General features: G+C 36.5%; 1 protein-coding gene across 1 annotated transcript in view; it reads left to right on the plus strand.

Annotated features, from left to right (window-relative positions):
* Positions 1 to 27,880, plus strand: part of TMEM245 (transmembrane protein 245) — an 82,978-nt gene that overhangs the window by 9,704 nt on the left and 45,394 nt on the right. The window contains exons 3-9 of the mRNA XM_081280183.1: positions 484 to 585; positions 8,619 to 8,735; positions 11,233 to 11,469; positions 13,176 to 13,345; positions 14,742 to 14,765; positions 18,904 to 19,008; positions 25,823 to 25,905. Of these exons, the coding sequence (XP_081136309.1) occupies positions 484 to 585; positions 8,619 to 8,735; positions 11,233 to 11,469; positions 13,176 to 13,345; positions 14,742 to 14,765; positions 18,904 to 19,008; positions 25,823 to 25,905 (838 nt within the window). The remainder of the gene's footprint in view (positions 1 to 483; positions 586 to 8,618; positions 8,736 to 11,232; positions 11,470 to 13,175; positions 13,346 to 14,741; positions 14,766 to 18,903; positions 19,009 to 25,822; positions 25,906 to 27,880) is intronic.

Below are 27,880 nucleotides of genomic sequence, written 5' to 3' on the forward strand. Positions count from 1 at the left end.
GAAGTGGTTAGAGACATTGACCTAACCCATAGCAACCTGTTAACACTTTACTACTGAGGAGCATACGTTGAAGCTTTTGCCGTGTCCTTTTGGGCCATTAGGTTCTCTCTTGAAAGAGAGGTTCACACCCCGTGGGTATTTTCAGAAAATCTAGTCAGGTTCCATGACTTCAGGGTCTGTTCCTGAGTCTGCTCATTTTGGGGTCAGGTGGGTGGTTGAGTTTGAGTTGATCTTTAGAATGGACTAGATTCCTTAGGCAGTACAAGCCCATTAAGGGCAGGCTGGCAGGAACCTGAGCGGAGCCTTTGAGAGCAGGGAATGGCGGTGTTCTGTTTATGGCCTTTAAAAAGCTTTTTTCCCTGTGAAATAATTTTGTAGTTAGCATATATACTAAATTATTTTGTTAGTCAACAAAACTGCTTCTTTATGAACATGTACTAGGTTTTGATTTAACTAAAAATGTTAATTCTTAATGATTTTCAGCATCCCTGGCTGGCTCATGGAGAATTCCAGTGTTCCTGGTTATTGTTTTCCTGGTGTCTGTGGGCACCCTGTATGAAAAACAGAATGGAAGGGAGTCTGCTGGTAAGAAATAGTGCATTCTATGAATATTGTTCTTAGAAGAATTTTATTAAAAAAATGCTATGATGAAGTAGTTTTAAATCTACTTAAAAAAACCTGTAGTGGTTTCTAAACAGAAAATAAATTTATTTAAATTTTTTTTTTTTGTTTTTAGACTATCATCTTCTTTTTGTACACCCTTTCCCCAGTACTGGGGATTAAACCTAGGGATGCTTTTACCACAGAGCTATATCCCCAGCCCTTTTTATTTTTTTATTTTGAGACAGGATCTTGATAAGTTGCTGAGGATGGCTTCAGATTTGTGATCCTCCTGAGACTACAGGTCTGCCAGCCACACCCAGCTCTTCTTTTTGTATTTTTTATTGAGATATAATTCGTATAATATACAATATACTGTCAACCATTTAATGACATTTAGGATATTTACAAAATTATTGGGCAACCCTTAGCTCTCCTAATTCCAAGACATTTTTGTCATCCCAAAAGGAAACCCCTACACATACATTAGGACTTCATTCCTTTTTATAGTTGGATAATATTCCATCATATGGATATACCATATATTGTTTATCCATTCATGAGTTGCTGGATGTTTGGGTTGTTTCCATCTTTTTTTCTGTTCTGAATGGTGCTGCTATGTTTGAATAGTCATTTTCAACTTTTTAATTTTTTTATTTTTTGAGGTAACGGGGGATTGAACTCAGGGGCACTTGACCACTGAGTCACTCCTCAGCCCTATTTTGTATTTAGAGACTGGGTCTCACTGATTTGTTTAGCGCCTTGCTTTTGCTGAGGTTGGCTTTGAACTTGAGATCCTCCTGCTTCAGCATCCTGAACCACTGGTATTATAGGCATGCACCACTGCACCTGGCTCATTTTCAACTTTTTAAAATTCCTTTTTAAAAATTTTTAATTTTAATTTTATTTTTTTAACAAATACATAAAAATTGTGTGTATAAACTAGGTATCATGCAGTGTTTTGATACATGTATGCCCTTTTCAGTTCTTTAAGGTATATTTGTAGGAGTGAAATTACCAGGTTATATGTAGTTCTATGTTTAACTTTTCCAGGAATTGCCAAGCTATTTTCCATAGCAGTTGCACCATTTTGTATCCCACCAGCAAACATGAGCGTTCCAGTTTCTCTATATCCTTGCTATTTTCCATTTTTTATAATGGCTAGTATAGTGGATATGAAGTGGTATCTTGTGGTGTGGATTTCTGATAGCTAATGATGGTGAGCAATTTTTCATGTGCTTGTTCTTTATTTGCTTATCTTTTTGGAGAAATGTCTATTTAGATTCTTTGCCCTTAAGGTTGTTTGCCTTTTTGCGGTTGGGTTTCAGGAGTTCTTTATATGGTCTGGATACTTCCTAGATATATGATATGAAAGTATTTTCTTCCATTTTGGGGTTGTTTTATCCTCTTGATAGTCTCTATTGATGTGCAGACATTTTTATTTTTGATATCTAATTTTTCCATTTTTCCTATTGTTGCCTGTGCTTTGCCCTCCAAGGTCATAAATATTTACCCCTAAGTTTTCTAATAAGAATGTTATGTTTTTATCTTATATGTAGGCCATTGATGCATTTCAAATTAATTTTTTGTTGTTGTTGGGGTTTTGGGGATTTAACCCACAGCCTCTTGCATGCTGGGCAAATGCTCTGCAACTGAGCAATACCTTCATCCTTTTTAAAATATTTCCCAGGCTGGCTGCAAATTTGTAGTCTTCCTGCTTTAGCCTGCCAAATACTTGGTGTATCTGTACCTGTCTGTAATCCACATTTTATACTTATGTCATAACATCTTTCTCTGTCAGTGAATATGCTTCTACAGCATTGTTTTTAGCATCTTCATTTTATTTTAATCACATTTTATTTTAAACACATTGGTGTGTTTGTACAGCTTCCTTATAAAGGTGTTTTACAAAATTAAATTGCTTTCTGTTTTATTTGGTAAATGAATAATGCCTGATAATTGTGAGATAGCTTGTATCCATAAATGTATGTTTCAAACCCTTATCTGAAACAAAGAAACCTTAATTACATATTTTGACAGTGGAAAATAAGGAATATTTTATTTTCTATTTTGCCATTTTTTAAAGTTTTCTATTTTCAGCCTGTATTCCTGTTCAGAATCTGTTAGATTCTGTGATTATATATCAGACCAATGGAAATAAATTTCCTGTCTGGGCATCTAGTGTAGAAAGCTTGGTAGTTTTGCTTGTTCCTCAGGTTAGTTTTATCTTTCTTCCTTTCCCCTAGTTGTGGGTTATTCAGACAACTCTACTTGCTCTTTACCTCTCACCTGGGGTGGCTTTCTCTTTTGATTACTTTTGCCCAGGGCTGATTGAGTAGGGTCAGCTCTTTGTAGGTTCTGTACCTTTGGATTCAACCAACTGAATATCATAAATATCTGGGGAAAAAATGACATCTGTATTTAACATTACAGATTTTTTTCTTGTTATTATTGCCAAGAAAATACAGAATAACAGCTATTTACATAGCATCTACATTTTACCAGTATTATAAGGAATTCAAAGATGATTTAATGTGTATGGGAGGATTTGTGTATGTTATATGGAAATCATGTAAGGAATTTGAGCATCCTCACAGTTTACTTTTATGGAGGTTCTGCAACTCATCCCTTATGATATCAAGGGACAGCTGTACCTTAATCCAAGAATATGATTAATGCAGGTTTAAAACAAGGGTTTAAGCTGTTTTTTTTTTTTTTTTTTTTTTTTTTTAATAGAGTATAAATTCTAGTCATCTGGTAATGATAGCCTAGAGAACTGTGAGAACAAGAATTCTAAAACCATGGGGAAAAAGAAGACCAGGTCAGTTATTATTGTCAGCCACAAACCTGGAATGGTGGTGTGTTGGCATGCAGGTTAGATTTATGGTATTTGTGTTCTTGACTATGACAATGAAGGAAATTACATCGTTGCAGAGTAGATGTTGAGAGCAGATTTGGAAATGTTGGTTTTCCTTGTTTTGTTTTACTCTCATTCTACCCACCCCCTTTTTAAAAATATTTTTTAGTTGTCAATGGATCTTTTATTTTGTTTATTTATATGTAGTGCTGAGGATTGAACCCAGGGCTTCACACATGCCAGGCAAATGCTCTACCACTGAGCCACAACTCTAGCCTGCTTCTTGATCTGGAATTCTTTTATGGTCTTCTGGTCTTAATGCTCATCATAAAATAAATCTATAAAATATTTTTTTTTTCTAAATTTCTAAATATTTTTCCTCATGCCCTTAGAACCTTGTTTCTTTATGAATCAGAACTTAGCCTCTCTTGTCCATAGTGGGGCTGCTGTTTCCTTCCCTTGTGTGAATACAGTTAGGTACAGGATTGCTTCCTGGTATGGCCTGGCCTTGCTCTTGTGCGCCAGTCCCCTGTGTGGATATCCTTCTTTATGTCTTCTGAGCTTTGAATCTTTTGCTGTTGTAGAAGCTTTTGTAGTCTATGGTTCACTAGATTCACAAAATTAGTTCTCTCGATTTCATTAAAATTCAAAGCATGAGTTTGTTTAGTTCCTAGATCCAGAAAATTCTTACGGTCATTGCTGAGTTAGTTTCAGTAGTTTCTCAGTGGCTTTCTCTTGGACCTGGGGAGCTTTTTCATTGTATTTCCTGGAAATCCAAGGTAAAATGTAGGGGGAAAATGTTTCAGTGACTATTATGGGCTGAGAATTCTGTTTTTAAGTGTGTTCTTTGTAAATCCACCAGCCAACTAACCTACCAGCCAAAACCCCCAAACCAACCAAACAAAAAATAAGCAAATAAAACTTTGTAAAACTTTGTAAAATTTGTTTATGGAGACATTTAATTTCAAAGGTTAACCGATGTGCCCACAGTCACAGAGATGAAGCTAAGATTTAAAACCAGTGTTCTTGATCCTAAGCCCAGTGTTCTTTCCCTTTCCCTGGTTCTTTCAGTAAATGACAGTTATTTAGTAAAAAAAATTAACAACTACTGATCCTTCTTGCACTAGTTGTAGTTGTCTACTCCTTCATTCTTCATGTTGGCCCTGTTGGTGTACCGTAGCCATAGGACGTAGCTTCTCTGCCTCCTGGATTCCACAAATCTCAATCAGAAACTTGGTTTCTTAGTCCATTTTGTATTGCTATAACAGAATAGCACAGGCTGGTATCCTGAACAGGAATTTATTGCTCCAAGTTCTGGAGGCTGGGAAGTCTGATACCAAGGTGCTAGCATTTGTTGAGGGCCTGCTTGTTGAGGCCCCAATGGCAACTCAATACTGTTGGTGTCTATCCTATAGTACCTCTTGATACTGTTACATGGTGTTTAAATTTCAGCATGAGTTATGGAAGGAACAAACCATAGCATCTGTGTCCTCTTGGCCTGTGAGAGAAGAGAAACTTTAACATTATTCCTATCTCACCGATGAGGTTCTATTGCCTCTTCAAACATGCCATCTTAGCAAGTGGGTGAGATTGGTATTATAGTTATTTTATAGATGAAGAAACAGACTCAGCGAGCCATTTGCTCTGAGAGATTTCTTGGAAAGTAAGGGAAATAAGCATCAGGTGTATCTTTAGTAGCCTGGGTAACCATCCTGAGAGTACTGAATACAGCTGTCTCCTGCTCTTCCTGACATTGGTAATTGTGACCAGAAGTACCTTTTCAGGGAGGAACTGATAGTTACCTAAGTTGTTTGGGATAATATGTAATATGAATGAACAACTTTGGCCCAGGTAAGCTCAAATCAGAAAAGGAAAGGAGAGAACTAAGTTTCTTACTGCTCATCTCTTGCTCCCTGATTATGGTTATTACCATTTAGGCAGGTGCTGAGAAACTTCTGGTCCACATCCCGGTCCTTCTGAAGTGATGCTAGAAGTGATCTAGAGGGAGATGTATCTTTCACATTGGTAATGGAGACAGAAGCCTACTCAAGGAGACTTTGCAAGCTGGGGAGGCTTTATTTGGTATGCTGTGCCTCCTCCAGCAAGCATCTTTGGATATATTTCTGGCAACTGCCACTATTTTGTGAAAAAGAACAAAGTAAATCAAGAGGTATCTCCTCATTGAGATTGTTTTCAGAATATATTTTCCCATGATTATTTAACATTGAGGTACCCATTGTTGAGTTAGTCATATTAATAGATTTTAATCTGACTTTGTTTTTTCTGTCCTGATTGGTGACTGCTTGTTTGAACATGTGTAGAGGTCTCACTGCATACTGCCCTCATCTCTGTGGAGACTGATGCTTGAAACCTTGAATGCTCTTTGCTTTTTTGTTTTTAGACCTTGAGTCCCAAGAATGTGTTCCCTTGTTTATGTGCCTATTTTTAGCTGGGAATTTTTATCTAATACCACGACCTTGACTAGAATCTCAGTCCTGGCATACTTCTGTCCAGACCCTTGGGTTTTTGAAGTGCTGAAGGACACCACTAGGATAGAAGTTATTAAGATATATGTGTGTTTGATAGGAGCACTTAATGTCTTATAGCCATAGTTTTCAAATGGTCTTTGTTGATTTTTCTATGTGCTACTTTCATGCTTTTTTAAAGTGTGAGGTGTTCTAAAAATTGGCTGAACCATTCGTATGTTAACTAGAATGATAATCACATAATTCTCATGGATGTAGCTAAGAGTTATTGAATGTTTATTGCATATTTTACTGACATCAACAAGTTGGAGAGTTATTCTTAAGTTACAGTTTTGAGGATTTAATTTCCTTTAGTTTTCCTCAAGTCTTTCAGTGCTATGTAAGATACTTATCGCTGTGGGAGAGCTAAAAACCTCTACTAAGGGGAAGAGACTTAGGGAAATGGCTATCCTGTGATGCTAAGGGGTGAGTGATACAGAGAAATATTGTGGAAGTGATAGGACTTGTGCTTACATTTGATGCCATCAAAGCCAACAGTTTTGGTATAGATGATGGTGATAATTAAGATTTATTGGGCATTTTCTGTATACCAGGCATCATTCCAAGCATTTTATTCAGACAGACATTTTATTCAGACAGATAGACAGACAGACACACACACACACACACACACACACACACACACACACAGTTTCACTTGATTCACATGTGAAGTAGGAATTTATATGAGCCCCATTTTACACATGAGGAGACTGATGTGTAAGAACTTGACCATGGTCATCCAGGTAGTAAGGACTGGACCTGGGATTTGAACTTGGGCCATTTTGGTTCCTCACCTGTGCTCCTGCTCCAGTTGTCTCCATAAGTCAGGTTTTTTCTTTTGAAGCTCACAAAATACCCAGTCCTCAATAGCTTTGTAATTTATCAATATACACTTTTTTTGTGTGGTTAATTCACATATGTCTCTTGCATTAGGCTCCTGGAGGCTGGGTTTTTGTCTTTATCCCTCACACACATTATAGCAAGTAATGAGTACCTAAGCCCTTGCTCTCTTTTTAAAAAATTTGTTCTAATTAGTTATACATGATAGCCATAGTGTCATCTTGGGACACCAGCCCTTGCCCTCCTAATTGTCATCTTGGAAGGAACTTGGAAGGATAGGTGAATAAGGTCCCAATCCAAATATATAACTTAGACTTTCTTCTCAGACTGTGAGTTTAATTTCTTTCCAATTGCCTGAAAGTAGACTTCTTTCCTGCCCCTGCGATACGTATTGGAGGAGGGATAGGCTTGAGGTAGGTGAATGCTTTTGATCCTGATGTCTGACTATATCAGAGCCTTCTTGGGCTCTGGCTTGCTTATTTCTGGCAGATGGCCAGCTTTGAAATTGTTGGTTATGCAGAGCTAATTTGGAGCTAAAAGTCACTGGCTTTCTGAAGGGTTGTGGTTCTTTTCACTTGATTGGCAGAATTCTCTGTTGTCACACTGAATATTGGTCTACCAAAGGTAAGGTCATAGATGTATGAGTGTGGTTGTATGATTTGGTGACTAAAATGGCCTGTATTCTTCGATTGTGGACAGTAGAATCCATTCTAGATGATATAAATAGTAAGAATTGTTGGTTAGAATTTAGAAATTTCAGCATGTGCAATTTTTGGAAACTAGGCTTGGCTCCAACAAAGGCAGGAGCACTGCAACCAGGAGAGCCGCTCAGTAACACCAAAGGACAATTCATACAGAAGGCATGGCTGCTCCTGCTGGCCATTAGAAATCAGATAGCAGAACTCCTGCAACTTTTGCTGAATTGCTGCAGAAAATTATATGCCTCCATGACAATTTGATGTGAAAGCTATGTGGCTTCTAAATTAGAGTGACACTCTGTCATCCAAGCCTTGCATAGGTGTACTGGCTTGATAGAAACTGCATTACACGTGAGATTTTCATTGCAAGGAGTCTAAGAAATACTTATTCTTTGCTTTCCAGCCTCTAGTGTGCAAGAAAGCACACTGATACCTCATGTTTTGTGAACTAGTCATCTGCCATAGCAGATCATTGCAGACAGACCTTATTTGTCATAAGTGTTTTATTTGAGCTTAATGTAAATGATTAGGCTTGGTACTATTAGGAAGTTAACATGGGAATATATAACATGAAATGAGGTCATGATGTTTTTATAGATTTTCAGAGTGGTGGATTTTGCCTGTGCTGAATTGTGTGGTTTTTGCATAATATCCATGTATTTGCGTGTTCATTTAGGAAATGTATTACTGAGAACACCAATTGTGGGGTGTCTGTGCTAGAACCTAGTAATACACAGGGTAAGACAGTTTAAACAGAGAGCTTTTAAACTTGGTGTGGCAGTGTTTTTTCATAGAAGTGTGTATTAAAATCAACTTGTAAAGTTAAATATAAGCTCCAAACTTCAAATTTATATATGCAGTATCTCTCACACCCACCAGCATCGTCTCTAAATGAGAAAGACTTGAGCTTTTAGCAAATTGTCTTGTGATTTTCAAGCATTCTTCCTCAGTGAAGAACATTGGTCCATTGGGTCAGAAATAACCATTTTGTTTTAATGTTTTTGAAAATTTAGGATTGTGTTTAAATTTGCAACCTTTATTTCCTGCTTTGTTCATTTGCTTCAAACACTTTAAGAACGTGTGCTTCTTTTACAGGGGCAGAGTTACCAGGGCAAGTGATCTCCATGGCAGCGTCTACTCTAGCCAACTTGGCCATCTCCATCACGGGTTATGAGTCTAGCAGTGAAGACCAGCCCTCCACTCAGCCTGCAGGTGATTGAGGTCCTGAGACGTTCAGAGTTATTCTGGCAAATGAGATCTAAATAGAGGATGGAGTTAAGAAGAGTGCTGCTTGTCTTGCTGGTCCTTCATTTTTTCTCTCTAATGACCATTCTTACACCATTCAAGGCCACCTGTCTTTGTCCTCATGTCACTTTTTCATACATTTAATTGTTTACCTTCTTGAGTTTCTTATCTTGGCTCTTCTACCACCCCCTTTTTAGAAATGCTTTTTTTTTTCTTTTGTTCTTTGTCACTTTGATTTTTCTTTTCTTGGTGTCTTATTTACCTTTTCCACAGGCCTCTCTACCTTAGGTTGTTTCACATCTCCCATTTCTTTATAGCTGTCACTTCTCTTGCATTGATTTATTTTGTTCTATTTCTTTGTTACTTTTTCTTTTGCTTCCTTTTCTCAATTCACATTCTTTTTTTTTGCAGGGGAGGGGTATGTTTTCATCCATTTCTCTGGCATTCTTTCTTTTATAAAAGTTTGGTTTGCTTGCTTTATGCTGTGTATATTGACTGATCCCTGAACTGACCCCCCTACTTATTTTCTGTGGCCTGGCTCTTGGAGTCACAAGCTCCTGTGAGATGCTCCTGGTAGATTTACATCTGAATATGTTACTGTGCCCTCCCAGAGCTTGAGAATGTGGAAAGCCGCCTTGGTCTGTGCTGAGACACCTTTCTGAGCTGGAGCCATTTGGAGTTAGGGAATATTTATAGTGAGCTGTTGGTGAGGAACTGACTTTAGACACAAGTGGAAGGAAGCAATCATACAGAGAAAAAAACCAAGAGTAGTAGGAGCACTTATATATATATATATTTTTACACATTGAATCATGTTCTAAAGTGGAAAGAAGATGATGGGTTATGAAGTGGTTATTCTTCCAGATATCTAACATACCCACCAACATAGTGCTTCCAAACTAGAAAGATAATAAGAGAGCAAAGTCAAACAAAATCATGCTATAACTAGCTTGGCTCCTAGCCCTTACCTCAGGATAGAATGCTAGTCTTAGTAAGGTGAGCTGACTTACTGTGGTACAGAGTATCTCAGCAGTAAAGTTTATTCACAGTTAAACATTTAACATTAAAATAAGCACTGAGGAAATTATGATAGAACATTCAGCTGGATACTCTGTGGCTGCTTATAAAAATGATGACATAACAGGGAATTATTCATTCAACACATATTTAATGAGCACCTACCTACAGCAAGTCAGATACTTTTCTGTGTGCTAGGAATTCAGTGGAGGAAGAACAAGATAGACAAGGTCTTCGCCCTCTGACTGACTTTGTTCTGAAGTGAGAAAATGGAAAAAGATAAGTGGAACATAATATAACCAGGTGAAGCTGTGTAAAAGACTAGGGCACCTCAGCAACTTAGTGAGACCCTGTTTCACAACAAAAATATAAGGTATGGGGAATGTAGCCCAGTGATTAAGCACCCCTGGGTTCAATCTCTGGTAACAAAAGAAAACCAACAAAAAATAAAAAAACAACAACAAAGACTGGGGCAAATAGGTTGATTATAGGTGTTCATTTCTGTGGTTTTTTTTAAGACTTTCCAAAATATGATTTACTTTTGTAATTAATATTTTTTTAATGGGAGGCAGGATGAGGTATATGGACTAAGATTGAGGTATATGGACTAATATTGTATTAAAATTTGTATGATTTCTGGTGTATATGGTATGTCTTGTCAAAACTAGGAAGCAGAAATAATTTATAGTAAAATGTAGCAATTGTTACATCATTAGGAAAGAAGAGTGCCTTATGTGAAACAATCCTGTGTAGTTTCCTTTATTTGAAAATTTCTCAACCCACAATCTCTCTGTTTTATATCTCATTCAAAGAAAAGACACATTTGAAAGTCCTGGGTTCTTTTAATATCAATTGGTTCTATTTTAGGAGAAATGACACTAAAAAAGTCACATTATGTCAGAAGCATGTCAATACATCTAATCTAAATTTCTATTGAAAGAGGAAGAGGGCTGGTGTTGTAGCTCAGTAGTGGAGTATTTTCCTAGCATGTGTGAGGTCCTGGGATTGATCCTCAAGACTGCAAAAGCAAAAATATAAGAAAGGAAGAATTCCTATATACAGAAATTCTTGTATATGTATTTGTTGCTTTATGTGGTTTGAATAATTTTTGATTATTATTATACTCAGCTACATTGTCATGTATTTTTCTCTAGTTTACGTAAATGATATGTGTATATTAGTTATAAAAAACATTTCATCTTCCAACAGTATTTCCCAACAGTTTCCTGAGATTTGACCTCTGTTAGTAGCATAATTCTCCACAAGTTTTTCAGTGTGTATAAAAAGATTTGTAAACACATACAAATCTTTTTGTCTTTTTAGACATAATGATATTATATATTCTGTCAGAGTACATTTAATAATATAGGGCAGGCTAACAGATTGCTCTGTTACTGTTTCTTAAAGTGGACTAATATGATCTGTGATTTTTTTCCCCCCTTTTCAGAAGCCACAGACAAGGAAGAACCCCCTCCAATGCTGTCAGTCTCTTCCTCACCGTCCTCGTCTTCCTCACCCTCCTCCCCTTCACCCACCCTGGGCAGACAAAGACCTGAAATTGGAACATTTCTTAGAAAGAAGAAAACTAGTGACATCTACTTTGTGTCTCTTGTTTGGGCCATCGTTGTTGTCCAGATCTGGTTGAACCTGTGGATTGTGCAGTTGTTGCCCGTGCCTATTGCAGGTCATTATCTGGTTAATTAAAATCTGCTCTTGTCTCTAAAGATTTTCCCCCCCCTTTTTTCTTTTTTGACTTTGGATTTTAGCATTTGATAAAATTTTATTGTCACTTTAAAACAGTTGTATATTTGCATTTAAGTCATGGAACAAATGTTATTCTGGAAATTTGTTACTTTGATATTTCATTAATATTTCACCCTTAAGCAGATATATACTTAGCTTCTCATTGATTGGAAATCTGTTTTCTACTATATCCAAAAGCCTAAATTTATTTTCCTGTATGCCTTTTGGATCACTAGTTTTCACCACTTCTTATTCTCATTGTATTGGTCAGCTAATTAAATCTTAGCCATTATATTAAACGTTTATTTTGACCAAACACTGTAGAGTGCTGTCCTGAGGGAGCATACAGTATACACAGTTGAAATTTCTGTTTCTTATGTCCTCAAGAGAACTTCTGGTAGGCACTTAGAACAAGATGCAGTTAAATTAAGCAAGTCACCGAGAACATACTATGGCTCTGCTTCTTAGGGCAATTATAGAAATGCTTAGTGAAATGTGGTTTAAATTGCTATTCTAGATTGTTCCATCCTTTTTTGGTTCTGCCTGATGATTTCCTTGTGCTGGCAAATCATGTGTTGGGGTTGTTAGAACCCCCTTTTTATTAAGGTTTGTTACCAGGAGTTAAGTTTCTCCTGGACATATCTGAACCTTCTGGTCATCAAAGGAATTTGATATGGTCTTGGGAGGGCAGGCTGTGATATCATGGAGATATCATGATATCACATAGATATAGAGCTTTTCTAGGGATTTAAAAATGCTAACGAAGGAATTGTTGAACTGGTACGCAGTACAGAGCTCATGGTTCAAAATAGGAAATGGATCCTCTGGTTGTAAGGTCAGGGCTAAGAACACAGATCCCTGGAGTTAGGGAAATTATAGTGGATGGGAGCAGTTATCCAGGTCCAACCTTCAAGGCAGGCCCCACAGATCTGTAACACTGCCTTCTGGGCCCTCTACCTTCTGAGTTGTCTTTATTAGGGGGCTTAACTGCTTGAAGGGCCACTGCACTGCCTAACTCCAGGGGGAGACATTCCCATTGTGGTTTCCTGAGGTCCCCACTGAAATTGTGCAGTGCTGTCTGAGGGCTGCTTACACTCAGCTGACTTCTTTGCTCAGCCCTGGCATCTGCTCAGATGTGCAGAGCAGCATCAAATGAGGAAATGGGAACACACTTGTTACCCTGCAGTGGCATAAAATCATGATGTGTGTGAAATACCTTATATTTTTCTGGTTGCTAAATGTCAAAACATCTAAGGAAAAGAACCAAGTTCTGAAAGAACAACTGTAATAGCTAGAGAGATTAGAAAATATCAGGGGTTAGTTTTCTTTACTTAGGAAGGGGAAGAGTATGGGGACTGTTATAGTTACTGAAACCTGCATGGTAAGAATATCTTGTATTTATGTGAGCTGTAAAATAATCCCTGACTCCTCCGAGGATTCAGACGTCACAAAGAAGATAATATGTGGGTGGCGGGAACTGTGTGAAAAGTTACCTGGCCAAGTTCATCTGTTTAGAACTTGAATTCTTCCACTTCTCCCTTTTTAGCATTGATCTTTATTTTAATAATAGTTTTAGTGTTTTAGAAAGGAAATCTTTTCATATTATACCTTTCTGATCTGTATTTTGTTTGCATATGTATTTTATAGTGTGGATCATCAAAAAGCTTGTTATTCACTTTGGTGTTGTGGACTTCCTGGAGAAGCGCTGCCGGGTTTGGTGGCAGGTCATTGAGCATTTCCTGAAGGAGCGACAGGAGGCTTTAGCACCGTGGCCAATCATTGGGCTTGGGAAATTCTTGTTAAAAGTTGACAGCAAGGTATCATATTTTAAGAGCTTGGTCCAGAGTTTATATGTTTCATGGTTTGAAATGTTTCATTCCATGGTATTTAGTGTTTTTTCATAACTGTCGATGATACATTTAACATCTAATTCAATGATAAAATTCTGAAATTTGGTATTATGGTTCGTATAAGGATAGAATGGATTTATTTTAAATAAGTATTATGTGGTTTTCCTCTTAAATATGGGAGAAAAGGATTTTATGGAGTACCTAGTTCAACTCTTTCACTTTTTTAGGACTAAACTGAAATCCAGAAATGTTAAGTGGTCTGCCTAAAATTATATAACTAGGTAATGGCTCAGATCAGTGAGTATTTTTGGAGTAATTCCTGTTTGTCAAATATTGTGCTAATTTCAGGGAAGGTCAGGTGAATCATGGAAAACCAGATACAGTAGCTCATTTTGTGGAGATAAACAACAATTCATGAAAACCCAAGGTTTAGTGGGTTAAAGAATGTGGACTCTGCATCCAAACTCTGGTTTCAGATCCCACTTCTGCTGCTTAGTAGCCTTGTGACCTTTAACTTTTCGATACCTTGGTTTTCATATCAATAAAATGGGTATAATAGCACCTACATCATAGAATCATTGTGAAGGTTAAGTGAGTTAATGTCACCCTATGTCAGTGCCTGGTACTCAGTAAGCTCTATGTAAGTGTTATGTAATTTACTTTATATACTAAGTACAGGATTCAGTGGTAGCATCAAGCAAGAAATGACTTCTGTTGATAAGGAAGTGGGAAAGGGAAGTTTTGCAGAAGATGTGGGGGGCAAGTTTTGAAGCACAGAGCAAGTTTTGAAGTAGGAGTTCATTAGGTAGATCTGGCAATCGCATAGGGTAGAGCCAGCATGGTGGCACTTGCCTGAAATCTCAGCCATTTAGATTCAGAGACAGGAGAATTCCAAGTTCAAGGCCAGCCTCACCACTACTTCCTGAGAATCCGTCTCAAAAACAAACAAAAAAACAAGGACAGGGGAGTAGCTCAGTGGTACAGTACCCCTGGGTTCAGCCCTCAGCACCCCTCCCCCCAAGAAAAAGATAAGTAGTAGACGCGGCAGTAAGAGCAGGTAGATGGAGCAGCGCAAAGGCAGACACTAAGCCTGCAGCATTCAGGTTGCTTTATGCATTTTATTTGTTGGATTACCAAGAATGCTTACAGCTCTCATCATCCAAGTCCTTGATGGTCATAGAGGAATGCTACATTCTCTTGATTTGAAGCTTCTTAAATGTGTTATGGTTTTCTCCTAGTTTTTCCTGACAATTTCCTTCTCATGCTCTCAGTGACTTTCTTTTCTTTTCATACTGTTATTGCATTCTCTAATGATGTTCCACTGTTCTTATCTTCTCTTTCTCACCTTCCCCCTATCCTCAAGCTCTGGCACTGGCTAAATAAGAAGGTAAATGAATACACAGATGTTGGTTTTTACTATTGAATTCTATAACCCGCTCCTCCCCCAGTATCTCCCTTCTCTCTCTGTGTCTCTGTCCATATGTCAAACTAAGCTTCTACTTATATAAGCTATGGAAGGTCGTGAAGCATGAATGCTGTCACAGTTCAATTTGCTAAAACCTCAACAAAGACTGTTTAGGATATGGAGGGTATCTCCTTGCTCCAGTGCTTGTGAGAAGGTCTGTCTTGTGGTCTTTGATTTCCATGCCTTTCCAGCACTGTGATGGGGCTCCTCTAGTCTCCTCTGATGTATGCCAGCACATGAGGTGGCAGTTACAAAGAAAGAGCTTTGTTACTTTTTCTATAAATAACACAGGAATTCTTAAAAATGACAAGTCTGATATATTTGTATGATTCCCTTGGTTAGTCATTTTATCCACATACACATAGGCGCGTGTACATACACACATACACACACACACACACACACAAAAGAACTAGTATTTCAAAATTTGATTTTTAGCTTAAAATAGATTGTAGTCATGGCCTGTTACATCTAATTTTTTTATGTTCCCAAGGCATGGAGTTGTGTAAGACTCTAAAAAGTCTTCAGTGAATATTTTATAGCAGGTCATAAGAAAGATATGGTACTTCTTTGCAATAAGCCAAAATTAGACTTGCAAATGTAGTGGTTAGGATTTTTTTTCCTGTCAAAAGGAGGAAAAGGAAGACTCTAGCAATGCATAAATTTCAACTTTGGATTGAAAACAAGCCATGTATGAAATAGACTCCCCCAGTCGCACACATATATGTTGTATACTTGCCCATTCCTTATAAAACTAGCATGAGTAGATGAGCTTAATCCACAGCAAGTGATGTGCAGAAAGTCACGTTTTCTTATTTTGATCAAGGTAGATGATTTTGTATATTTTCCCAGTTTGTCCTGAAGAAATGAAAATTGCTTCCAAGGAAAGTGAGAAAGGAAAACTGACTTCATTAGGTTAAATTTGGTCTATTGTCAGTAGACTAATGAGTTAGATAACCTTGATTCAAGAACTTGATTCTAAACTGCATAATTAGATTAGTTAAAAAGAGTCCTATTACCTCAGCCATCAGGAACTTCCCTTTTCTTGGATGATTCCATATAGCATGTGTGAAGCATTGTTGTGGAGTTAGAGTGTTCCAGGAAAGCACATAAATGAAGGCTGTTTTACTGCATTACAGCCAAGGTCAGAAAATGGCAACCTTGGGTAATTTTGATACATAAAATGTTCAAGTGGAGTGAATTAGAAAACTGATTCAATCAAGAGGACAGGGCAAGAGCATCCATCTTATGGTTGAGTGAAATGTGATCTGTTTCTCAGGGCTTATTTGTTTTATTTATTAATACTATTCACACTAAGACTCAAGTAGGAGCTGGTTAAAGAAATAAAGCAAAACATGGGCCTGGGGTTAGGAAATAGAAGAGAAACTCAGTAGTGCTTGATGAAGTCAGCTTAGAGGTTTTTTGAATGGCTTTTGGTGTAGGTATAAATTACAGACATTTATCTTATTTTAAAATTATTCCCTTCCCCTTAAAAAAATAAACAACAACAACAAAAAGCCTCACAAGTTAAAGTAATTGGTCACAGCCTGGAAGCACTGGGGGATTATTGCTTGAGGCCCTGCAGTTTCCATGAGCCAGGCAGGGTGCTGGGTGGTCTGGTGTTCACTGCCCACAGCAGAACATGGGACAGGGTCAGCTTCCTGGGATGGCATGTCTGGCACGTCTTTAGGAATTCTGCTCTCTGGAGCCATCTGCATTGCTTCCTGTGTCCATGTCTCTTGTTCTGTCTCTGAGATTCTGTTTATTTGTGGGTCTCGTTCTATTCACTTTATCAGGGGTGTGTTGTCCTCCCCCCCCCCCCCCCGCCCCGAGTTTTCTATCCTTTTGTTTTTTTCTGCTCTTATGGTCCTTAGTTATTTATGTACCAACTCCCATGCCCACATTTATTTCTTTTCTAATAACTTTTTCTATGCCTTTTTATTCTTTAATAAGTCTTTTTCTGTCTTCTCCCGTCTGTATTCTCTGTTTCACTGTCTCCCTTATCACTCCGTTCTCAGTTTAATTTTAGTTGACCATAATGTGAATTAAAAAAAAATAGCTTATGTGTTGCATCTTAAATAATTTTATTTTATTTTTTCATGAAACAGCTAAATATCCCTGTTATCCCTTGGGCATAAATTTTTATTTAGGCAATCTGGGTATAGGGCATGTTAGTTATACCAGGGGCATCCAAAACCTTCAACAAGTACTTTATGCTTAATTTCTGACAAAATTGGAATTGGGAAAATTCTACCCTAGCTTAAAAATATGAAGTTTGATTTTGTAATCTTTGTATACATAATATGTTTCTGGATATAAATTTAGATTTCTATACTTTCTAAATAGAACTTAATTTTCATTTAAAAATACATTTTGGGATATGACTTTTCTAAAGAAAAAAAAACAGAAGCTCCTATCTTATTAGTGGATATGAATCTAGTCATAATTCTCAAATTACTATATGCTTGCTTTCTCAGCTGTTAATTGAATGCTTGCCGTATGCCTGGTACTGTTAGATTTTGGAGATACAAAGAGGAGTAATGGACGAAACACTAGCCCTTTCTTCAGGAAGTTGTCCGAAGAACTGGGTGTTCAGCTGGTTGCTGATTGTGCACTTTTCATTTCATTGATTTTAGAATTTACCTTCAAAATAAGACATCTGACCTTCCATATCTTAGAAACTTGTTATTTCTTTTTTAATCTCTGCATTGTCTTTGAAGCTTTGGAAGCATGCACTGAAAATTAACTCTTCTGTTTGAAGCTCTAACTGTCCAGATTACAGATTAACTTTTTATCTTTTAGTTCACCTTAGCATCGATCACTTAATGACAGTGTCCTTCATGAAATAACAGATAAGAGGACAACCAGCTTATAAGCATGGCGTAGAAAATAAATGTAGGAGACGTGGTGATTTTTTAGCAAATATTCTTTGCTCTTCTAACTTACTGTTCAGAGAGCATGTAATTCAGATTTAAATTGAGAATAACTTTCTTAGTAATGCTATAGTTCATGTTGGATGGAGGAGTATAATGTAATATCTTAGTAATCGTTACTCTCATTAAATTTTAAAATGTTAAGTGGTAGCTTTGCATGGCAGGAGTTTTTGAAATCTATGGAATTGTTATATATTCTGCAGACAGAAATTGTTTAACATGTAGGATTATTTGTGGTTGTGAAAGATGAGGGAACTCATCATTAACATATCAGAAATAGCATTTGGGGGAGAGCATAATTTTAATTATTGATGAAGAATGACCATTACATTGATTTACATTTGATTAATTATAATGTCACAAAGCTTATGTTTTCAAAAGAATATTTACTTCAAATGGAATAACAGTCTTTTAAGAGCACTTTATTATAAAATCTTTCAAATGTAGAAAGATTTAGAGAATACTTAATTTACCTAACCCCCGGTTTGATAACACTACCTAAATAATTACCAACTTGTGCATCTACCTCCCAACCCTCCTATCCACTCCCTGTAACTGCTATCTTGAATTTGCTATGTATTTTTGCTTGAACATTACATTTTTTTATTATTACTATCTTTATAACCCTAAATAAAGGGAAAAACATTTCAAATGTTACTGCGATTTTTACTTTACTCCTATTTTATCTGTGTAATTTAGGGCATACCTGTATTGTAAGAACCATAATTTTTCTAAAGTCATCTATGTCTCCTGAGTAATAGTCAACTTCATGAGATTTTTAGGTCAACTAATGGATTTGCATTGTTTTTTTTGGAACATTTACCAGATGATAAATTATAATTTGAATTGTAGGTATACCACAGTATGAAATTCAAACATAGATATGGGGTTATTTGCCAGTTGACTGCCTTTTCTTAGCTATGACTGTAATGTACTCTTCCCATAACACACAGTAGTAAGTAATAGTTTACTTTCTAAAGTTATTTACAGCTTTTATTGCTTTAATTAGTGTGCCATAGTTTGCTTTGCAATGTTGAGATTTATATTTGTGTTCATGATACTTTAATACATAAGTGCTTTTATTAAGTTGTATTTTAAAGATAATTCTCTTTTTCGTTTCTGTGCAGATGATCATCTGGTTGGAGAAGATGTTAGATAAAATAATTAGCATTTTCATCATATTTTTGCTAGTAATAGGAACCCTTCTTTTAGCCCTTCTCCTGACTGCAAAGGTAAAGCACAACAATTACTATTCCCACTAATAAATTCATAATTGTTAGAATCATGGTGTAGATGATAAGCCAGCAGAAGAGACGTGGAACATGTTACTTGACTTATAACAACTAAACCTATTTATGATGTGTATATTAATGATTTTGCAATGAATTTGCCTAGCATGTTTTCTTTTTAAATCTCTTTTATGTGCATTTTATTTTATCATCAAAATCCTCAGGAGGAAATGCAGATAAAAAAATAACATACTGAAGAACAAATGAGCTGGTTTTTTTTTTTTTTCCCCTCTTTCAGGAGAATTATGGACTATTCTCAAGATTCCTAATCTTTTCACTAGATCTGAATTCTTTCCTTCCTCACTCCCTCCTTTCTTCCTTCCCTTCCCTCCTTTCCTTTGTTGTGATGAGGCCTTGCTGTGTTGCCCAGGTTGGCCCCAAACTCCGGGGCTCAGACAGTTCTGCCTCAGTCTCTCTACTAGCTGGGACTGCAGACACATACCACAGGACCTGGCTTCAAAATTTCTTGAGTAGCTCCTTCCTTTTTTATCTCGTTGGTATTTTTGCTGAAATCCCATAAGGTCTTTATTTCTTTCTTTCCAGATTGTATTTCCATTCTCCCCTTTCATCTCTTCAAAGAAATCCATTTCCCAAAGCACAGCTAAAATTTTTTTCTACAGTGATATCTTTTATTTACTTCAGGTTTTTTTCCCCCCCTTTTACTGTGCATTTTAATCTTTATTTTATCTGAACTCCTAGATTTTGGTTTGTTGTTTTCAAGGGATTGTAAAGCTTACGTGAAATCATGAATATAAAAATTTTTCTTATAGTCTTGTAGAGATATGTTTGTAAGTGTTACTAACAGGATAACCTGATAAGCAGCAGTTTTCTAAAGGATTGTTTTTCTTTTTTTTAAATTGTAGATGGACAAATACCTTTGTTTTATTTATCTATCTATCTCACGTGGTGCTGAGGTTCAAACCCAGTGTCTCACACATGCGCCGCAAGCGCTCTGTCATTGAGCCACAACCCCAAACCCCCCCCAAAAGAATTGTTTCTTGTCAGGTGGTGTGTCCTCTTACAAGTCCTGTTCTCAGTCATTCGCAGCCTCTTATGTCCTCACATTTATCTATCATTTATTCATAGACACTTGCTCTCTCAGGACTCCTGTTTAAGCTGTGCAGTTCCTATCTGTTCTTTGGCTGTCAATCATATATACTCACTTGAATTTACTGTACAGATTTCATAGACTTTATTTTTGTCATATTTTGCCTCAACCTGCTATTATTGCAGTCTTCCATTCTAGTTCTTGGAGAAACCTTTCATCAGTTGAGCATTTCATTGTTCTTTTCGCTCCTGCTCTTTCTTTAATTTTTTTTTAATTTTTTAGTTGTAGATGGACATAATACCTTTAATTTTTAATTTTACGTGGTTCCAGGGATTGAACCCAGTGCCTCACGCATGCTAGGCAAACGCCGTACCACTGAGCCACCACCCCGGCCCAGCTCCTGCTCTTTCATTGGGCTTCTCCTCCCTTTGCATGTGGTCTTCTTGCCTGTCCATCTCAGTTATGCTCTTTCAACTTTTTTTTTTTCCATCCTGTACTTTTGCTTCCCTGAACCCCCATAATAGGTCTTACTTTCTTGTTTGAATTTCTTTCTTTCTTGTTTGGGATTTATGCAAACTGAATTTTTGAGAGAGCCTTATTTTGTCTAGTTTATTCTCCCTCTAGTAAAGATGTCATTCTATACAACACATTGACAGCATCCTCTCGAATGTCTAATAGATCTCAAATGAAACATCAAAAACTGAATTCTAGACCTTCTCTCAGGTATATGGTCTTCCCATTTCAGTAGGTGACAACTTCATTCTTCTGCTTGCTCAGAATACTCTCAGGATCATCCTTGACTACTTTTTTTATTTTATATCCACATGTATTTTGTTAGAAAATGCTTTTGGGCTCAATCTTACTAATATATCCTGGGATAACAGGATAAGGATGTCAGGTCTTTCTTTCCATAGAAAATAAGAATAAAAATCTTTAAAATTATTAGCAACATCATATAAAGGGATTGGAAAATAACCATTTAGGAACAACTGGGGGAGGGTTGGCTAATAGCTTGGTGCTATTTGTATGCTGCCTTGTGTAGGCAGCAAAACTCCCACAGTTTTTCTGTCAGTGTTTCCTGAGGGAGGTGTCCTTTGATACATGGGAATGTGTAAATTTGGGGTGGTCCTGTTTGCCATTATTTGCTCTTGTCTTTGCTAAGCCAATTGGAGGTGAGCAGCACCTCAGAGATTTGTGGGGTAATATCAGGTGTTCTAATAGACATATAATTAGCATCCCAGAAGATGAGGAGAGAAAGAAAAAATAGAAACAAATTTTGAAAAAAAAAATTGCTGAAAATGGTTGAAAACTTCCTATATTTGGTGAAAAATATTAACAGATCCAAGAATTTCAACAACTTCTCAGTAAAATACACAAAGATGCCCAGACACATTGCAGTGAAACTGCTCAGAGCCAAAGATAAAAAAGCTCAAAGGAAGCAAGCAAATTACATACAAGGGTGCAACAATCCAGTTCATGACAGTTTTTACAACAGGGAACACCAAAAGACATGGGAGCAACATCTAAAGTCATGGAGAAGGAAACCTGTCAACCAAGAATTTTATATTAAGGGAAACTTGAGTGAAGACAAAAACATTTCTAGATAAACCAAAACCGAGGGAGTGTGTTGATAGTAGACCTGTGCTTTAAGGCATGCAAAAGAAATTCCTTTATACTTCAGAAATCATTTGGACCCAGGGGAAGGAATAAAGAGCACTTGGTCGGTATGTGGGTAAATATATGTCCTTAAGTTTTCCTTCTCTTTTTTTGGAAATTGTTGGTTTTTTTGGTGGGCCTTGCACATACTAAACAAATGCTTGACTACTGAGCTACATCTGTTGGCCCTTGTTATTTTTTACTTTTGAGATGAGTTGCCTGAGCTAGCCTCAAATTTGCAGTCCTCCTTCCTTAGCCTCCTAAGTAGCTGGGATTACAGGCATGTGCCACTGTGTCCAGCTTCCCTCTCTTTTAATTTGTTTAAATAACGTGATTATTTAGAAAAATGTAATACCCTACTGTGGGCTCTATAACATATATAAATGAACTATTTATAAGTAGTATTTTTACATGTAATATAGAGAGCTGGGAACTGGAACTATTCTGGTGTGAAATTGTAAATATTTTTGTGGATATAAGTCATTAACTTGAAGTAGATTTTGATCAGTTAAATGTGAACATTTTAGATAAATAACAACCACTAAATAGTGTGAAGTTTAAGAAAACTAAAATGATAAGCTAAAAATATTTGCTGAACATAAAAGGCAGTAAAGGATGAACAAAGGAACAGTAGAGATAGGTCAAATAGAAAGTGGAGAGTAAAATAACTAAAAAAATCATTAAGAAATATTATTAGGGCTGGGGTTATAGCTCAGTTGATACAGCACTAGCCTAGCATGTGTTAGGCACTGGGTTTGATTCTCAGCACCACAAATAAATAAAAGTCCATCAACAACTAACACACACACACATACATACACAAAAATTTATATATACACAAAACATTTAAAAAAATGAGGGTATTGTCCATCTACTGTAAAAATATTAAAAAAAAGAAATATTATGAGAAAAATAAGGACTTTTTATAATATGATGTTGCAGTAAGTTATAAGTATGTATGCTCCTGATATCAGAGCTCTAAAATAGAAACATCCATAGTTAAAAGGAGAAATAGACACATCTATGATTTTAAAATTTTTAAGTTTTTTTTTTTTTTTTTTTGTACTGAGGATTGAATCCAGGAATGCTTTACGTTGAGCTACACCCCTAGTCTTTTTTCTAACTGAATTGCTGAGGGGCCCACAAAGTTGCTGAGGCTGACCTTGAACTTGGCATTCTCCTGCCTCAGTCTCTGAAGTTACTAGGATTATAGTCATGCACCTCCATGCCCAGTTCAAATCTATGATTTAGTTTGGCATTAAATACTCCTAATAATAATAAGGAGATAGAAAATTAGTAAGGATATTTAGAAGCCTTCTAAAGCACTGTCAACCACCTCAACTTAATTGACAAATAGAATTACATTATTACATTAATTGACAAATAGAATTACATTATAAATAATTATATTATATGAAAATAGAATTATTTTCATATTTATAAATATGAAATACTAGGATAAACAATACTTCATAAACTTGGAAATCTTAAAATTCTAGAGCATGTTCTTGGACACAGCAGAACTAAATTAGAAATCAGTCACAGAAATCTAGGAAATCCCCCAAATACTTAGAAATTGAGCAACACAAAAATAATCTGTATTGAAGAAGGAATTGCAAAGGAAATTGGAGAATACTTTAAATTAGATGTAAATGAAACTGCTGCATGTCTCAGTTTATGAGATGCATTTAAAACATTCCTTAGAGGGAAATTTATAGCATTAAGTTCTTAAATTAGGAAATAAGAAATCGGTGATCTAAGCTTTTACCTTAAGAAGGTAGCAAAGAACAGCAAATTGAATCCCAAGTAAATGGAAGGAAATGATAAAGATCAAATGCAAATCAATGAAATTGGAAATAGAGAACAGGAAACAACATTAAGATAACAAACAATTTCTTTGAAAAATATAAAGAAAATTGATAGACTTTTATCCAGACTTATCAAGGGAAAAATAGATAACAACAACAAGTATCAAAGAGGAAATATCTCTGCATGTCTCATAGACGTTAAAAAGAAAATAAGGGAATATAGTGAACAAATTTGAGCCACCAAATTTGATTAAATGAAGAAATTCCTGTGAGGAAGAAATGGAACAGAATTGAAAGAAATAGAAAAATTGAATAGTTGTATACTTAGAAATTGAATTACTGCCTGCAAATCCTTCTACAAAGAAGAGTTTTGGCCCAGAAGATTTTGCTGATAAATTTTATTAAAAATTTTATCAAACATTTAATGAAGGATATTACCTGTTCTACAAAACACTTTTCACCTATCAGAGGAAAAAATACCATTTTCCAGCTCATTTTATGAGGCCATTGTTGCCCAGACACTAGTCAAAGACATTCATGGAAATAATACTATAGATCAATATTTCAACAGATGCGAAAATCCATAATAAACAAGAGTTTAAGTCTAGCTATATATTGAGGATGATATACTATAACCATGAGGTTCATTTCAGGAATACAAACTTGGTCTAACTCAAAACAGTCGGTTAATGAAAGCTGTATCCCAAATGCAAAAGTCCCTGCTTTCCTCTCCACCACTGCCCTGCTCAAATCTGTCACCAGCCTTGATTGAGTTAGTTCAGTACCCTCCCAGTAGAGCTTCCTGCTTCATTATTTACTCTGTTCTGTATGCAGCATCCAGATTTACTTTAAAAACTTTAAGTAACATGTTACTTCTAGGCGTTAAGTCCACCAAATGAAAGTTAAACACTTCTTAAGAACTTATAAGGCCTTACTTGGTCTGGGGCTTTTTTCAGGCATTCTCTGTGGGTTGATTCTCTCCTCACTGTGTTTCAAGTTTGTCTTCCTTCTCAAGCTACAGTTGTCTTTTGGTGTTCTTCCCACTTTTGCTGGGGCCTGATAGAATTGGAAGTGGGTTGCAGTGACTGCTTCAGTGGCTGTTAGTGCAGGTGGACTCTGTTCTGCTCCACATTTTGTCATGTGATTTGTTCTAGCATTTTTTGCCACTTGGCTGAGGTCATACACATCCCTGTGGAAAACTGCCCTCGTCTTTACAAGGTTTCTTCAGTTCCTTGCATGTTCTTGAACTCCACGGAGAGGGAGAGGTGAGGAGAAGAGGGTATGGTGAGGCAGCACCGTTGATCTTTTTCCTGTGATTTATCCGTTTCTTCTCTACTGTGGCTTCTGACCTTTTCAGTCAGAAAAGGATAAGGATTTGGTTTTCTTTCGGCAGATTTGTGTGCTACATGTGAATCTTAAGGGTTTGTCAGCTCTGGGTGTGGGAGTCACTTAGGAATGAGCTGTCAGGCCTCTTGTGCTCCAGACAGTTCTGTTTCTTTACCTGATACTGTATTCCAAGTGGCACTGAATTGTTTCTTTCCTTGTTTTGGTGTCACAGATAAATTTTTCCTCATCTGGTGCATTTCTTTTTTATTCCCCTCATTTCCTTGGTTATCAGGCAAGGCAAAGTTAGAGGTGCAGTTTCAGTTGGCCTTTTTTTTTTTTTTAAATATTTGTTTATTTTTTAGTTATAGATGGACACAACATCTTTATTTTATTTCTATGTGGTGCTGAGGGTCCAACCCAGTGCCTCACACATGGTAGGCAAGCGCTCTACCTCTGAGCCACAACCCCAGCCCTCAGCTGGCTTTTTTGTATTTCCTCAGTTGCTTATTTGCTTGTACATCTCACCTAGAAATATAATTGTTAGCTAATAGAGTGTCATGTTTCATATGTAGTTACAATATGTATTCACACACATATATATGCAAACTAAACGTTTTGTATATGTATTAAAATACATATCCTTGTATTTTAAGTAAAATACATACCTGTTTATGTGTTTTTTTTCCTCAAGTAAATTGTTGAGCTTCCTGAGGACAGGGAACTGTCATGTATTTTTTATTTCTTATAGTGTGTTTCATGGGGCATGTAAAGCAACTTTTCAGTGCATATTATAAATTAATTAAAACCAAGATGCGTAATTATATGACTCTAAAAGCATTGCTCCAGTTAGAGTAGAAAGTTAAATTTTAAATTAGTTTTATTAATTACTGAGATTCTTTTTTCTTTATCCATAATACAGGTACATCAAGAGAGTGTACACATGATTGAAGTCACAAGTAATTTGATTAATGAAACCCTAGCAAATCACCCTGAGTGGGCAAAGTAAGAATATTGTTTTTGGGGAAAAAAAAGTAGTGATGGATGACCTAATTTCAACATCTGTTGGCATGAAATGATCTTTACCATTACAGCTACATTAGAAGATTAAAAGATAGGGTTTGCCAAAGCTTTGATAAATAATTTTTTTTTTTTTTTCCGGAAGAATGGCATGTAATATGGGAAGAGGAGGGGCAAGTGCTTAAAATTTTAGGACTAATGTTTGATAAATGACTTTTTTTTTTTTAAGATGGGATCTTGCTTTATTGCCCAGGCTGGCCTTGAACTCATGATCCTGCAGCCTTAGCTTCCCCAGTAGCTGAAATTATAGGCATGCACCACTGTGCCAGCTCCATACCTTATGTTTGAATTGAGATTTATATGTTTACATCATGTTTATAATTTCATGTACCTGATGTCATTTGTTTGCATAGTGACTGGGGTAGATTGAAGAAATTACCCTCATTTTAGAGATGAAGGACCAGGATTATAGTTTAACAACTTGGGATAGTAATTCTCCAGTAGCAATCGGTACTTAGAACCAATGTGTCTATCCAGCTGAAGGGTACCATGCACTATATGTGTGACTCCTCAACTGTCTATGTAATTCTTGAAATAGTTTCATATTTGTAATAATTTGGGGGGGGGATAGGCAAACTTGGCCCAGGATCAAATCCATCTGCCTGTTTTTATGAATTTTTTTTTTTTTTTTTTTTTTAGCACAGCTCTGCCCATTCATTTACTTATTGCCTCTCACTGATTTGGGACTTTGAGCATTCAGACTTGAGTAGTTGTGGCACAGAGAGCCCCATCTGCAGAGCCTAAGGTTTTTATTCTTTAGCCCTGCACAGAGAAAGTTTACAGATCTCCTACCTCAAGGAGTTCTGTATACTTACTTAATTTAACTTGTGTAAAAAGGGTTTTAGGTCTTTGTGGGGAATGGTAGCAGAGTTATGCTGTTTACCTATTTTATACTTCATTACAAATGGCATGGCCTGCTCTATTACCCTTTTTAGTCACTAATTAAGTCAGGAAATAATCTGATTTTAGGATTATAAATTGAAATTTATGTTGATTTTTCTCCTTTGATTTCTTAATATAAAGCCTGCTTTGGGTATTGCTTGAACTTTCTTTAACATCACATTTGAATATTCTTAAAAGAATTCCTTTGAAAATGTATTTCTAATGACTTACCATATTACCTAGAGTATACCCAAGTTACTTGTCCTCAGTACTTCTCGTTAGTTTAAAATTGTGGCATATCTATACAGTGGGGTATTATTCAGCGTTAAATACAATACAATGGGGTATTATTCAGCGTTAAATACAATTGAACTAATAGTACACGTACCAACATGCAGTATGAGCATGCTGAGTGAAAGACATCAGGCAAAAAAAAGACTATATAGTGTATGATTTTATTTATGTAAACTTCCAGAGAAAGCAAACTCTGCAATTTGTAGTGACAGAAGGATTACACATTGGGGTAGAGTGGGCTCCAGAGCAGGTGAAAGAGGGGTGCAAGGATGTTTATTTTCTTGACTAAGATATAAGAAGCGGGGGCTGGGGTTGTGGTTCATCGGTAAAGTGCTTGCCTAGCACATGTGAGGCCCTGGGTTCGATCCTCAGCACTACATATAAATAAATAAAATAAAGGTCTTGTGTCCAACTACAACTAAAAAATAAATATTAGAAAAAAAGATATAAGAAGTGGAAGTGTTATCAGATTTCATTCTAGAACAGTCTTCCCATCTGCATTGTGGGATGTAAGATGTAGCCCTTGAGACCAGCTGAGAATCAGAGTAAAACCTGATAAGAGGTTGTAAAGTCCTGGACTGTGGACAGGTCTAGTGGAAGTGGGTAGGAGGGATAGAGTTGTACAATCTTAAGGAGATTTGTTGGTTGTGAACTAGATATAGGAAGAAGAAATCTAGTGTGACTTGCTTCTGGCTTAAGAAATTAATATATGATGGTGGATTCA

Source organism: Spermophilus citellus, assembly GCF_964194105.1.
Source record: "Spermophilus citellus genome assembly, chromosome: 2".
Lineage (NCBI taxonomy): Eukaryota > Metazoa > Chordata > Mammalia > Rodentia > Sciuridae > Spermophilus > Spermophilus citellus.